The 13374-nt window shown below is 44.2% G+C and overlaps 1 protein-coding gene across 5 annotated transcripts in view; it reads left to right on the top strand.

Annotated features, from left to right (window-relative positions):
* CYTH1 (cytohesin 1) overlaps positions 1–13374 on the top strand; it is a 116863-nt gene that overhangs the window by 87297 nt on the left and 16192 nt on the right. For 4 of the 5 annotated variants that reach the window (XM_055243045.2, XM_055243043.2, XM_055243044.1 and 1 more), the window contains 7 exons: positions 1071–1137; positions 1431–1549; positions 1916–1996; positions 3223–3335; positions 4727–4875; positions 5318–5429; positions 11155–11231. In XM_055243045.2, the coding sequence (XP_055099020.1) occupies positions 1071–1137; positions 1431–1549; positions 1916–1996; positions 3223–3335; positions 4727–4875; positions 5318–5429; positions 11155–11231 (718 nt within the window). Of the gene's footprint in view, positions 1–1070; positions 1138–1430; positions 1550–1915; positions 1997–3222; positions 3336–4726; positions 4876–5317; positions 5431–11152; positions 11232–13374 lie in introns of all 5 variants that reach the window. The other variant, XM_055243047.2, reaches the window with a different exon arrangement.

Raw genomic sequence — 13374 nt, 5'->3', positions numbered from 1 at the left:
ATCTTTTATGATTCTGTTTGTATGATGTGTCCAGAATAGGCAAATCTGTGGAGACAGACAATAGATTAATAGTTGCCTGGGGATGGAGGTAGAAGTAAGGATTAACTGTAAAAAGGTGTGAGGAATTCTGTAGGGGGGATGAAAATGTTCTAAAACTGGATTATGGTGATGTTGCACAACTTAGTAAGGATACTAAAAATTCAAATATGTGCCTACAGTAGGAATATTATAAGTAAATTATACCCTGATAAAGTTTTGTGGTTTTTTTTTTTTTTTTTGAGATGGAGTTTCACTCTGTCACCTGGGCTGGAGTGCAGTGGTGGATCTCCACTCACTCCAACCTCCGACTCCAGAGTTCAAGTGATTCTCCTGCCTCAGCCTCCTGAGTAGCTGGGATTACATGCGCCCACCACCACACCTGGCTAATTTTTGTATTTTTAGTAGAGACAGGGTTTCACCATGTTGGCTGGGCTGGTCTTGAACTCCTGACCTTGTGATCCGCCCACCTCGGCCTCCCAAAGTGCTGGGATTACAGGCGTGAGCCACTGCGCCCGGCCTACCCTGATAAAGTTTTTAAAAAAATCATGTTAAAAAAGAAAACTGGCCGGGTACAGTGGCTCATGCCTGTAATCCCAGCACTTTGGGAGGCTGAGGCAGGCCGATTGTTTGAGACCAGCCTGGGCAACACAGTGAGCATGGTGGCATGCACCTGTGGTCCTAGCTACTTGGGAGGCTGAGGCAGGAGGATCACTTGAGCCCAGGAGGCAGAGGTTGCAATGAGCCGAGATAGCACCACTGCACTTCAGCCTTCAGACCGAGAGAGACCCTGTCTCAAAAAAAAAAGAAAGAAAACCTCTGATCCAGGGTAGAAGGAGCAAATGAGCTTGGAGCTTGGAGCCAGGTTCAGGCTTCAGGTTTCAGTTGGCCTTTCATAGTTCTACCAGATTATGCCTGTTGCTTTCCTGGATAAATCTTTCAAAAACCTGTGTAAATCAGTGGAAATGATATTAGTCATTCAAGCCTTTCCAATGGCCTGAAGTACTAAAATGGCTGTGATGGTTGTTTTACAGGAAAAATATGCAGAGGAACAAACAGGTAGCCATGGGCAGGAAAAAATTTAATATGGACCCTAAAAAGGTAAGTGAGAAAGAAGCGGGAAGTGGTCCATATTAGATGGGTTTTTTTTATAGTGCTCAGACCCTAAAAACGTTTTTTTCCAAGTGTTACAGTTCATGTTGCCGTTTTGTAGAGCAAATATTATGCGCTAAGCCCTTGTTCCTAAACTGTGACTCCCCAGCTTTATAGGTCACTTAGCAAGTATTTATTAAATATTCCAGTGCACCCACACCCATTTCTTCCTGTGCCCTTTCCCCTTCTTTTCAACTGTTTCCCAGCAAAGCATCATTGGCATCTTTGTTGTCTTTTTCTAGGGGATCCAGTTCTTAATAGAAAACGACCTGCTGAAGAACACTTGTGAAGACATCGCCCAGTTCTTATATAAAGGCGAAGGGCTCAACAAGACAGCCATTGGCGACTACCTAGGGGAGAGGTAAGGCCTTGGGGATATGTGCATGCTAGGGAAGGCTGTTCAGGAATGACACAAAGAAACAGACTCCCAAATACTCTGAAGTTCTTGGAGGGGTTTTTGCCTTAAAGCATCTGTAGCCCCACTGGTGCTGAGGGGAGGCTCTTCTGGGGAATAGTGATGGGTCTTTTCTGGGGGTCATGGGGACATCTTGCTTGTTCAGCCAGTCAGCAGAGCTAGCCAGTCTTCTTGCTGACAGTGTGTGCAAGTGACTGTCTGGGCAGCCACAGGACCACAGGATGCAGTGTAGGAGACATGGCCTGGCTGGAGATTCTCAGTGTTGGTGCCTGACTCCTGCTTTCTCTCCCATTTTTTGTCTTTTCTCGATAGAGATGAGTTTAATATCCAGGTTCTTCATGCATTTGTGGAGCTGCATGAGTTCACTGATCTTAATCTTGTCCAGGCACTGCGGTGAGTATTCTTGAGGTGAGCCCCTTTGGAAGGCGTCCCTTTGGAAGGCCAGCCTTTGATCATGAGTCTGTCCTGGGGGGCATTTTATTGAAATTATATCTTTGGGTATGATTTTGAATATTTTGAAGTACTTTGGAGGGAAGAAATCTATTGGTCTCTGACTGTAAATGACTAGATGGTCAAGGGGAATTCAATTCTGTTACATTCTGGAGGCAGATTCTGTAATACTTCCTTGAGTCTTACATTTGAGGTTTTAGAAATTGATGAATACTTAAATTTTGAAATTTTTCAGTTTAGAAAATCCTTTAATTTCCTTTCCTGGAATAAGTAGTTACACATTTCATTTTGGAAAGACAAAAGTAAACCTTAATTTTTTATTAAATCTGTTACCTCATGCCTTTTAAGAAACTGTCATTCTGTATTTTCACTGCTGTAGGTGTAAATAATGACTTCATCTTTTGTGCTATCATTTAGCTGGATGGAAATAATCCACAATTAAACCTGTCTGCTGTGGGTCTTCCTTTGACTTAAAGGGATCAATTGTTAATGCTTTGACAAGACAATCTTCTCTTTTTCTGCCACCCATATTGTTTTCCGGAAATGGCGTTTGTTTAAAATGATCATTATGTATGTTTCAGTCTTGTATATTATTCTGAGGAGGGAAACCACTCCTCAGTAGGAATTGTTTCCCTCCTAATTTTTCACTTTTTCCTAAGAAAAATTTTACTTTTGATTAAGGTAACAGTGGTGTGGATGGCAACTTTGCATCTGTTCAGAGTTACAGTAACAGAAGGCTAAAGCCCAGCAGGGCTCCCTTTGCACTTTGATGTTAAAAAATCATTGGCAGTGGCCAGGCACCGTGGCTCACACCTGTACTCCCAGCACTTTGGGAGGCTGAGGCGGGTGGATCACTTGAGGCCAGGAGTTTGAGACCAGCCTGGCCAGCATAGTGAAACCCTGTCTCTACTACAAATACAAAAAATTAGCCGGGCGTGGTGGCAGGCGCCTGTAGTCCCAGCCACTCAGGAGGCTGAGGCAGAAGATTGCCTGAACCCGGCAGGCAGAGGTTGCAATGAGTCAAGATCACGCCACTGCACTCCAGCCTGGGTGACAGAGTGAGACTCCATCTCGAAAAAAAAAAAGAAAAAATCATTGGCAGTTTAACAATTCATAGAGAAATAAATTGCCTCCCCAAGTTCTGGAACACTCTGTCTTTACCCACTCAGGCAGTTCCTGTGGAGCTTCCGGCTACCCGGAGAGGCCCAGAAGATCGACCGGATGATGGAGGCGTTTGCCCAGCGATATTGTCAGTGCAATAATGGCGTGTTCCAGTCCACGGGTAAATACGATCATTCATCCTAGTTTATGATGGGCATTTTACACTGGATTATTTTCTTGGAACCAGATAATTTCTAAAACAAAAGGGCTGAGATTCATGCCTAGGAACATTTACTCAATGGTAGTTATAATAGTAAAATGTTGGAAATAACCCAAAAGTCTGACAGTAAGGCACTATGAATTTAAATTGTGGTACCTCTGAACTACGAAATACACAGCTATTAAAAACCATGTTTTAGCTGCATGCAGTGGCTCACACTTGTAATGTCAGCATCTTGGGTGGGAGGCCAAGGTGAGAGGATTGCTTGAGACTAGGAGTTTGAGACCAGCCTGGGCAACATTATGAGACCTTATCTCCAAAAAAATTTTTAAAAATTAGCCAGGTGTGGTGGCTTGTGCCTGTAGTCCCGGCTATTTGTGAGGCTGAGGCAGGAGGATCTCTTGAGCCCAAGAGTTTAAGACTACATGCAGTGAGCTATGATTGCACCACAGCACTCCAGCCTGGGTGACAGAGTGAGACCCTGTCTCAAAACAAAAAACAAAAACTAAAGAAACCCATATTGTTACAAAGAGTTTTTATTGACATAGGAGAATGATATTAAGATTAGCAAAAAAGCATATATATGTATTTGTTTGTTTCCAGTTTTGTTACAGTATATGTTTGTGAGATAAATATGTGATGAGTTATACATAGACATATTTACATAGAGGAAATAAAGCAAAATAAATTATTGCTAGATAGTGGGATTATGGGTCATTATAGGTCATTTTTTTTTAAAACACATTGTGTTTTTCAGAGTTTCTACAGTGTGTGTATTCTCCTTTCCAATCTGAAAAAATAAACAGCTTTAAGTCTTGAATACTTTATATACTTTTTCGTGCCTTTCTCCTTTCAGACAGCAGTGTGCCCTAGAGTGTACCCATACATGTGAATTCATCTCATTCTTTTGAGAACATGGGTTTTTTTTTGTTGGTTTTTTTTCTTTCTCTTTTTTTTTTGAGATGGAGTCTCACTCTGTCGCCCAGGCTGGAGTGCAGTGGCGCTATCTTGGCTCACTGGAAGCTCCACCTCCCAGGTTCAAGCAATTCTCCTGCCTCAGCCTCCCGAGTCGCTGGGATTACAGGCGCGTGCCGCCACGCCCGGCTAATTTTTGTATTTTAGTAGAGACAGGTTTTCACCATGTTGGTCAGGCTAGGCTTGAACTCCTGACCTCATGATCTGCCTGCCTTGGCCTCCCAAAGTGCAGGGATTACAGGTGTAAGCCACTGCACCTGGCCAAGAACGTGGTTTTTTATTCCTGATTTCATCTGGCATCTCTTGCTCTTGCGGGTGGGATGTTTCTGATCATCTGAGCATGCAACAGCTCCCCTTTGCTTTTCTCTCATCTTTAGATACTTGTTACGTCCTCTCCTTTGCCATCATCATGTTAAACACCAGTCTGCACAACCCCAATGTCAAAGATAAGCCCACTGTGGAGAGGTTCATTGCCATGAACCGAGGCATCAATGATGGGGGAGACCTGCCGGAGGAGCTACTCCGGGTAAGCAAGGAAGAATGGTCTTCATTCAAGTCAAGAAAGAGTTCACTGGGAACAGGATCGTCTTTTGTAGGAGGGAAGAAAAAACATACAATTTATCAAGGGTCTCCTCTTTTAATTTATTTAACCATGTGAATTTCATTAAGAAAGTGGTAGTGAGGCCCAGCTACGGAATCAGGGAGGGGACAGTGGTTTGTAAACATGAAACTAAAAGCTTGAATAGAAGTCAGTCTGCTTCTTTATTTTCCTAATTGGGAAGTCTTATTTATTTTGTCACTGTGAGCTGCCTGAAAGCAGAAATGGTCATAATCTTCTAGTCTCAGCACCTAGCAGGCTTGGCTTACTACAGGCACATAATGAATGCTTGTGGAATGAATGAAGAGAAAGGGGAGGAGGAAAAAATATTTCTAGAATCAGAGACATAAATTGTCATCTTTTATCCCAGAATCTCTATGAGAGCATAAAAAATGAACCCTTTAAAATCCCAGAAGATGACGGGAATGACCTCACTCACACTTTCTTCAACCCAGACCGAGAAGGCTGGCTATTGAAACTCGGTAAGTGCATCTCTGAGTTAGGGCTCCTAAAGCTGAGACTTAGGAAGAAAGGCTGTGTGTGTGTGCGTGTGTGTGTGCATGCGTGTGTGTGCGTGCGTGTGTGTGTGCACACGCATGCATGTTCACATTCATGGACACACACACACCATGTAGGAAAGGGGGTGGCTTATAGGGGACTCCAGAGAGACTTTGGTATGAGTTCTGTTCTAACAAAGGTCCGCTTCCATAAAGGAAGTGACTTCATAGTCATTGCCCCATGGGACACAGAGACTACTGGGGACAGACTTTACTCCACCATAAATATTGCCCACATGTGTTTGTGCTCCACATTTTTACTCTTGAATTGGTTGACCAGGTTTTGTTTCAAGGCAGTTCCCTGAGCACCTGGTCCGTTTGCCTTCCCTGTCCCCATAACCACTGGGAGGGTGGCCGACCTTGTCCATCTTTCTATTTCCATCACACAGATTGTACCTGGCGCTCCTGCCCCCGCCCCAGTGCATCGTCACTTCCTTCTGCATCTGGCTCCCCCACAGGCAGTGTGCATGGCAAGCCTAGAGCCCTTGGCTGCAGCTCAATCCACAGCACTCTTACTCATTCTTGGGCAGCGGTTTTTTTTTTCTTTTTTTTTTTTTTTTCCACTCCTTTTCAATCTGAATCAGCCACATTAATTATTTTGTTCATTTAGAAAAGCTGAAAATGCATTTCTCTTCCCTTTGCCAGAAGTGATGAGCTTGTATTGCTGAGATTTGTGGTCATGCCTTGCCGTGAAGGTGACAGGGTGATCAATAGGAAAGACATTAGTAGGGTTTTCATACCCATTCATGTCCACATGTGTTTACTTTATTAATAGTTTCAGAACATAGAGCTCTAGACTCTCCAGACATAATGATGTCCTTTTTTTTTTTTTTTTTGGACACTAACAGGGTACTTTGCTCTGTTGCCTTCTGCTTTAGCCTTTGATGAGTTGGGTTCTCACATTAGCACGGGCTGTTCCGTCCTATACCAGCCCAACTGCTCGCCCCAGTGATTAGAAGTCAGTACTCTCTTGGTCATTACCGACACATCTGGGAAGGCTAAAATGGAATCCTTTATTTCTGACTAGGTCAGATAGCAATAGACTTTATATTTCCTTTTAAAGGTATATCCCAAATCCTTGTGCTTATACATGCTGACTTAATTCATAAATTCCCCTTACAGCACCACTTCACCAATCAGTTTTAAATATCTCTTGAATTGGCCATCATTTTATATATCTTTAAGCCAGCAGAATCTTTGAGGTTAAGGCTCTAAAATTACTAACCCCATAGGCAGCCTTCCCTTCCACATTCCTATTGCCAAGTGGATGGAGTTAAAAGGAAACCTACTGGAAACGTTTAAAGTGTGTCCAAGTTTGGATTTACTTCCCCCTCCAGCGAGATTTGTTTAAATGCTAATACTAAGTGTTAGCTTTGACAGCCCAGATACTAAAATTAGAACAGTACAAAGATTATCTTGGTTCTTAGACCAGGATGACATGCAAATTCATGAGGCATCTCATATTTTAAAAAAGAGAAAATTTAACCAAGTGTGGGACTCAGTTTTAGCTCATTGCATTACTTTTTCTAAACCTCCATCAAATCCTTCTAGACTCCGAATATTGTGTTTTCGTTGTAGCACACTTAGTATCACTCTTTATGTTTATGTGCTGCAGAAGGCAGGGCTTCCAGCCATCTGTAGCTGTGTGTATATGTCTGTATGCATATAGCCATAAGAATGTGTATTCTTGTGTATACACATAAGTACATGTGTATTCATGGGTATACGTGTGTGCATTCTTACGCACACTTTAAAAAGTGACAGCCATCTCAAGAAAGACATTAATTTTCTCTGAAATAACCTTAGCTTTCTTTGCTCTGATTCTGGATATACTAATAAACATTGGCTTTGTAAAAGCCGATTTGTGGCATCTTTGGGGCCAGGTTTCCAGTAGTGCCTCAAATCTTGCCTTGGTGAGGTGGGACGTGGCATGTAAGAGCCCCTCGTTCACGGGCCAGACAGTAGTGGGATCATTTGCCCATTTAGTGTTTTTAGTTCAGCTGTCTCCCCAGGCAGGCATGAATGTGACTGATACATTGCACTTTAAGATTAAGGAATTGGGTTTAATTTCTTTGTTTTAATTTTCTTTTCTCCCTCATTTGTATGTTTCCATGATTTTGGCTCTCCTTTTCCTTGCCCCAAACTCCAGGAGGTATGTAACCCTCAGCCTGCTCGCTCGCTCTGCTAGGCCACTGTCATTGCTGCAGCATTTTCTGATTTTGTTATTTTTGGTTATTTTGTTTTTTAATTGCTGGTGGTAGTGTTAATGCTGCTTCTAACTTAACTGTACAGTCCCTAGGGAACTGGTCAGGATCAGGGGTTTGGAGCAATTTTCGTTTTTCTCTTTTGGAGGAGTGTATGTTATATTCATTACTGAATGCAGTAATGCAAGAAAACATACAAGAGTGGGTTTGTAAAAGCAGAGGAAGTTTCCACGACATTTTCACTTGGAATTATTGGCTAAGACATGCGCTATGTTTGATATTCAATTTGACGTCCATTAATTGGCCTGACTGAAAGTTGATCTCTGACGTGGGGAAGAGGAGAAAGAAGAGAAGGAAGTCTTTCTTTTTTCTTCTTTTTTCAAGCTGAGACTTAACTCCAGAGAGAACAAAGTCTTGACTTCCCAAAGCTATGGAAAGCTTCTGATTTACCATGATGGAAAAGCACACTAGGGAAAGAATTAAATTAGACAATACTTAAGACATTTGCCTGTGCACGAAAAGGGGAAATGGTGTTTCCTAAACTCAAAATGATACCAAGTGAAGGTGAAAAAAACAACTCCAAACCAAAAAACCCTCCCTGAAGTCCTCGTGTTTAATTTCCTGGGGATCAGAGAAGGGTATTACAGCCTCGGCTCTGTTGTCATGTTTTGTTTTGCTCCCTCGCTTTTTCAGTGAGTCCTTGTTAAAGCCCCGAATCGGTCTCCTAGTTATGTTTTTGGTGTCTCCTCTCCATTTGCTGCTTTGGGGAAACATGTTTTCCTAGCCCGAGACACTTCAGGTTTGTGCCTAAGCATTCCCTGAGCAGTAGCCACACTTAAAAAGAACAACCCCAAACATGCACACTTACTCAGATGCTTCAGGGACTTGCCAGGTTGTTCTCAGCTGTAGGGGAAGATGGCATCCGGCCTTGATATCTCGAGGAGGTCACAGGAGGCCTGAGGAGCCGTGCAGTGGGAGGTGGTCCTGTGAGTTCCACAGGGACTGTCCTAGGCGCGCATTGATCTGTCTGCTTGTTTCATGTCTGCTTTTCTTTCCACGTGGAAATGTTCCCCGTGGGCCCACAGTGATGCTTTATGGTAGAGGTCTCTGTAATGCGACAAATTGTCCAGGGATAATAACCAAGCTTTTGTAATCAGGCAGATAATTTCTTCTGGCTTTGCTTTTTCTCCTTGATTTCCTTCCATCTTGTTTCTTTTAGCATCTGACTTGCTTTTTCCATGATCTCCTATGTCCCAAGGGTTCCCCGGGTAGTGTCCTGTGATGGACCGCATGGGAGGTCAGCATGGGTTGATGTTCCCTTTGTGCCGAGCCTCCGTGGGCAACCAATGGCCTGCCAGGCTCGAAGACCAAAGCTTTCAGACAATGAATTGGCAGAGGGGGTTCCTTTTTAAGAACAAATTTGCTTCAATCCTGAATACAGTCCTTGTCTTCTTTATCCTCCTTATTTAATTCTGCCCAGGCTTTCCTGTTTTCCACATGCATGTCATAGTATCCATTTATGGTTTTCTCTTAATTCATGCCACCTAACCTTTAGAGACCAGTGGCAAGGGCACACATGAAACTTACAAGTCACTGGAGGGAGAGAGTCTCAATTTGCTTGATACAGCACAGGATGGGCAGGTGGATGGCATGTGCTTGCTTACAGCAAATTCCCTCGCATAACCTAGATCTGTGTCATTTGGGATCTTGGCAATTAATGATCAATCACGTGAGCCCGCCTAGAATTCAGCATCCAAGCAGGGTGCTAAAAACTGGCCTGAAAGTCCAATGGTCCTTTTACTTGTCTGCCAGGACCTTCGCTGGGACATTTTCTTTTCATAACATTATTTGCATACTCCCCTTAGGTTTCTCTGGTGTGAGCATGCAGGCAGGTCCTGGCAGTTAGAAATAATCCCTGTAAAACCAGTCTCCTCTTTGCTCAGCTATTTGTGATGAGGGCAAGAGAGAAAGCATGATTGGGGGTATGAGATTTATGCCCCATGGTCCTTGCTATTTAGGAAGATTGGAGAAGCGGTATTGTCTGTAGGTTAAGTCTTAGCAGAAGAGCAGGGCACAAGAAGTGTTTCTAGAATGCCATGCATAGCTTCACAGGTAAAGGCCTTAGGGATAAGTTTTGAGTGGTTCATGTTCAGAAAATGTTCCCTTGATGGGAGGGAGGTGGAGGAAGAGAAAGCCTGTGGTCCCGATTTGACTGCAGGTGTAGCTTCATTCAGATAGGCTTGGGGAAATTTTTCCTTCCTTCATGTCTGTCTCAGCATAACTTCACGACCCCAACCCCAACTTTTTTTTTTTGAGAGGGAATCTCCCTCTGTCACCCAGGCTGGAGTGCAGTGGCGTGATCTTGGCTCACTGCAACCTCCACCTCCCAGTTCAAGCGATTCTCATGCTTCAGCCTCCTGAGTAGCTGGAACTATAGGCATGTGCCACCACCCCCAGCTAATTTTTATATTTTTAGTAGAGATGGGGATGCACCATGTTGGTCAGCGGGTCTTGAACTCCTGACCTCAAGCGACCCACCCACCTTGACCTCCCAGAGTGCTGGGATTATAGACGTGAGCCCCTGTGCCTGGCCATGACCCCAATGTTTTGTGCTGAGAAATACTAAAAAGAAGCAAGGGAGGCCCTTGCCAGCCTCTGAGCCACTGCCGCCGGAGCTTGTTTTGCCATGGCTGTATTTGCCAGCTGTTTCTGTTACAAGCTCCAGGTGAGAAGCCCAGAACAGAAAAGGCTCCTGAGGCCACCTCTCAGTACGAGTTGATTCTTCCTTGATAGAGGAATTCTGCTTTGATTCTCACCCAGGACTTGGGAGATTTTGTTTTCAGAACACTAGCACATAAGGTTAAGAGCCAGTGTAGAAGCTCACTGTAATCATGAAGGTGAGGAAGAGAGTAGAACCACAGGGATTTACTTCATGTTCCAGGGAAAGTGTGGATTTGATTGTGAAGGCTCCCAGCATCTCCCCTTCTGCTTCCTCCTTCCTTCACCTCCAGTGAAACACTCCTTACGTGCCGGGCTGCTTGTCAGTAGCAGAGTAGCCTGCACTAGGTGCTGACCCTTCCCTCTTTTTCTGTTCTTTGGCGATTTCTACCACATAGGCTTTTTGCGGACTCTGGCAAATTTGCATTGTTTGTCATTATTGCCCCAGGTTTTCCCGCCACAAACCCATGCTCATCCTGCTGTCCCGATTCCATCTCCAGGTGTCACCTAGACGCGCTTGCTGTGCTTGTACCCACAGGCTTTCACTTTGTGAAAGATGCTTCTGTTTCGGCTCTGTGTCTTGTTACTGATGTCAATGTTGTGGGCTCCACGTTCTCCTGATGCCTCTCCCCCAACCCTCTCTGAGAAGAGAGGGTGTCGTGTGTGTCGTGGAGCCTGCGCTTGTCTGGGTGTCTCTTGTCGAACGTGCATCTCTTTTTGCTCTGCAGGTGGCAGGGTAAAGACTTGGAAGAGACGCTGGTTCATTCTGACTGACAACTGCCTTTACTACTTTGAGTATACCACGGTGAGCACCTGCTGGTCGGCCTCCAGAGTAGGGATGGGCAAAGTCTCCGGTTCCAAGTGTCTCTAATCAGACGTGGTTGAGGAGACGATTGGATTTTCCCTTCTGTGTCTGTGGGGGATGGGGGAGAGTTTAAGCAAAGTGGAAGAACTGAGGTAATTATCAGAATGGGGAACCCCTGAGAGGATGTGCGCACCTTAAAGGGCACTGGGGCTCAGAGCAGGCACCCGGTTCCAGTGAGACAGGAGACACCCGGCCTGGAGGAGGGAGAGCATGGAATAGCAGCACTAGAAATGGGTTTTGGAACTGGGCTAGAAAGAATGAATTTGCATTGGTTGCCGAGAAAGAGTACGTGGCCCTAATCGAAAGGGAGATGAAAAGAAAAAGGAAATAAACGTGATTTAGAAAATTTACCTATTCTGGGTTAGCAGAAATGTGATTTCAGAAGAAACAGCCCAAGGGGTAAAATATATAGTGGGGGAAAAGGAAGTGAAGTGAAATGGGAAAAGTTAATTTGAGATTATCTGGAGTTTTAAGAAGTTTTGTTGGTTTTTATTCAGTGGGAGAGACTTATAGCTGCAAATTTGTTTTATATATGTATATCCCTTTTGTAATAATAACCAAAGAGAATAAAAATCATAAATTAGCTCTTTTCAGAGCTCCCTCTAAGCAAGGTACCCAGAACCCTGGCAAGTTAGCACTAGGTGTGGAGACCGTGGCTTACCGGACTGGTGATGGGGTGCTTTTTCGTTTCTGCCACCTTTCTTGGTCATTGTAAGGGCAAAGCGGGCATACCCCCATGGCATTGAACTTTTGTCTTAAAATAAATCAAGCCCGTTGAGTTGAGAATACTTTGCTTTTATTCTCCAAGTATATCTTCATGGAGCAAAAGTCATTGATCCCACTGAGAAAATTAAGACTCAGAAGTATCTTTTTAAATAAGTTTAGAGCAAAATGGGGCTTAAGTAAAACACTGAAATCCTGACTATGTTCACCGGTCACTTATTTAGGACCAAGAAACAGGTACATGTCTTGGCATTTTCAGCTGTGAGGCGTGAAGCTGGGTTTCCGTCGTGTCTAACACTTAGCGTTGTTCTCCATCCCCACGGACATCATGCACATGCAGCTTCTCACGCAGGGAATGCACTTGGTAGCCCATCAGTCAGCAGGCCAGAGCCGCTCCTTCTGATGGTTTGGTGACTGAGGATAGTAAATCACTGTGAAGGGAATTCTGGCCGGGATTTCATATGTTGCGGGGGCTCAGCTCATGCCCTGCAAGTTCTACACTGGCTTTGCTTTTCTGTTGTTACAGTCTTTTCATATGAGAGCAATACACTTCAAATATCTGCAAAATAATAAAAAGCTGCTTTCTGCTTCACCCCCAAAGTACCACCGTGAACATCTCGGTACATTTTTTTCTGTTTTGTTCACCCTTCTGCCCCATATTTTGCCTTTTTTCTGAAGACACCTACACTAACGATGTCTTTAACATCGTGTCTGAATTTGTCTCGCTATTCTCTGGGTCAAAATGATACATAAGCATCTAAGTGGTGTACTCCTAAGTCCTGGACAATCCTATAGCAATGTTACGAGATTCTAGAATCTTGTGGTTTTTCATGATGATGCCCACAATAGTGGTGTCACCTTAATCCTTAATTCAGCAACATTTATTCAGCAAAGTGTAGCATTTTATCCAGCGATGGAAATACAGAGAAAAATACATTTCTTTCTTTTCTTTTTTTTTTTTGAGATGGAGTCTCGCCACTGTGTCTCCCAGGCCGGAGTGCAGTGGTGGTGTGATCTTGGCTCACTGCAACCTTTGCCTCCTGGGTTGAAGCGATTCTCCTGTGTCAGCCTCCCGAGTACCTGGGACTAGAGGAGTGCGCCACCACATCCTTTTTTTTTTTTTTTAAGTAGAGATGGGGTTTCACCATGTTGGCCAGGCTGGTCTTGAACTCCTGACCTCAGGTGATCCGCCTGCCTCAGCCTCCCAAAGTGCTGGGATTACAGGTGTGAGCCACTGCACCCAGCAGTAAATACATTTCTTTTTTTTTTTTTTTTTGAGACAGAGTCTTGCTCTGTCGCCTGGGCTGGAGTGCAGTGGCGCGATCTCGGCTCACTGCAAGCTCCCCCTCCTGGGCTCACG

The sequence above is a fragment of the Symphalangus syndactylus genome, chromosome 14 (assembly GCF_028878055.3).
Source record: "Symphalangus syndactylus isolate Jambi chromosome 14, NHGRI_mSymSyn1-v2.1_pri, whole genome shotgun sequence".
In the NCBI taxonomy this organism is placed as follows: domain Eukaryota; kingdom Metazoa; phylum Chordata; class Mammalia; order Primates; family Hylobatidae; genus Symphalangus; species Symphalangus syndactylus.
This window is presented reverse-complemented; position numbering and strand designations above follow the sequence as displayed.